The 1,388-nt window shown below is 37.5% G+C and overlaps 1 protein-coding gene across 1 annotated transcript in view; it reads left to right on the top strand.

The window, feature by feature from the left end:
- Positions 1 to 1,388, top strand: part of LOC107104347 (PHD finger protein 1-like) — a 48,877-nt gene that overhangs the window by 19,299 nt on the left and 28,190 nt on the right. The window contains exon 7 of the mRNA XM_015404691.1: positions 665 to 801. Within this exon, the coding sequence (XP_015260177.1) occupies positions 665 to 801 (137 nt within the window). The remainder of the gene's footprint in view (positions 1 to 664; positions 802 to 1,388) is intronic.

Raw genomic sequence — 1,388 nt, 5'->3', positions numbered from 1 at the left:
TGTTAATTAACCTTTGTGACCTCAAGTCTAATTTAATGTTAGGATACCCACTGTCACTGGTAAACTTAAATTGATTTATTCGGTAACAATCACGTTAAATTAAACATGCTAATATGCACATTTTTCATGTAGCATTTACACCATTCATGTCTGAATTCAGTCCACGAGGGCCGCTGTGCTGTGAGGTTTTTTCTGCTTAAACATAGTTGATTCTGATTAATGCAGCTCAGCAGCAGCCTGTTAATCAGCTATCAATGGAAATCAGTCGTAGTGAAGCAAAAAAACCTTGAAAACCTGCAGGACAGCGGCCCTCAAGGACTGACCTTGGATATGCCCGATCTACAACGTATGATTAAGTTATATAAGTACGTAAAAGAATCATTTGAATCAACAATATAGGCTTTGATTGATCCAACTGATGCAATTTGTTTTTGTCTTTAGTCATTATATCTACAAAATATTATAACCTTTTCTTTAAGACATCAAGCAAGTAATAAAGTAACTAAAGACGCTTCAAAGATCCAACAGATGCTAGATTTACTTTTCAGTAGTCTTATTGAAAAAAAAATGGAAAGAATTAAGAGATAGATGAATACTTGTGATATTCACCAAGCTTCATGGCTCATGGGTTTGTTGATGCCGTTTTGTTGTCATTGGTCTGCAGGTGGAACCTAAAGATGCTGCAGTGTGGCAGCTGTGGCCAGTGGTTCCATGAGGCCTGCACACAGTGTCTGTTAAAGCCGTTGCTGTATGGAGACAGGTATTTACACCTTGGGGCTGACACACACCCATATTTGTTCTGCTATATGTAGTTTGAGCAAGACCCTTAAAGGAGCTCCAAGCTGCCCGGTTCTACCAGTAATAATAGATCAAATCATTTCCAATAGGTTTTAAAGCCTCTGCAGTCTAAATAGTCGTGGCTCCTACTACACATCCACAGGCTTCTCTACAGCAGTAGCAGATTCTCTGATAATAGTTGTTCTCTATTTTTTTTTACCTTTCTTTGTTTTGTTATGATGTGGTCATGACACCATCAGCTCCCTTCCCTCAACAGCTTCATAATAACTCAGAGACACCAGCATCCACTATTACTTGTGTTTTTTTCAGCTATATTGAACACTTCTAGTGAATGTCACATCTAACGGTCCTGAACCGTCCAGATCGAAGCGCGACGGCGGCTGCATTGAATTAGTCGTATAACAGAATCAGATTTCAGCACAGAAAGACCTGCTTTTTGAAGGCAGCCTTAGAGTATTTAAAATATATAAACAAAAAACAGAAACATTTGCATTAAAGATAAACAAAAATAAAATGAAAATAGAGCATTATTTGCAATATTTTCATCTTTTTTTTTCGAACTGGCCAATACATACATGCATTAAAAGGTT

The sequence above is a fragment of the Cyprinodon variegatus genome, unplaced genomic scaffold (genome assembly GCF_000732505.1).
Source record: "Cyprinodon variegatus isolate N-32 unplaced genomic scaffold, C_variegatus-1.0 Scaffold0, whole genome shotgun sequence".
In the NCBI taxonomy this organism is placed as follows: domain Eukaryota; kingdom Metazoa; phylum Chordata; class Actinopteri; order Cyprinodontiformes; family Cyprinodontidae; genus Cyprinodon; species Cyprinodon variegatus.
Note: the sequence above shows the minus strand (reverse complement) of the source record. Positions and strands in the feature narration are given on the sequence as shown.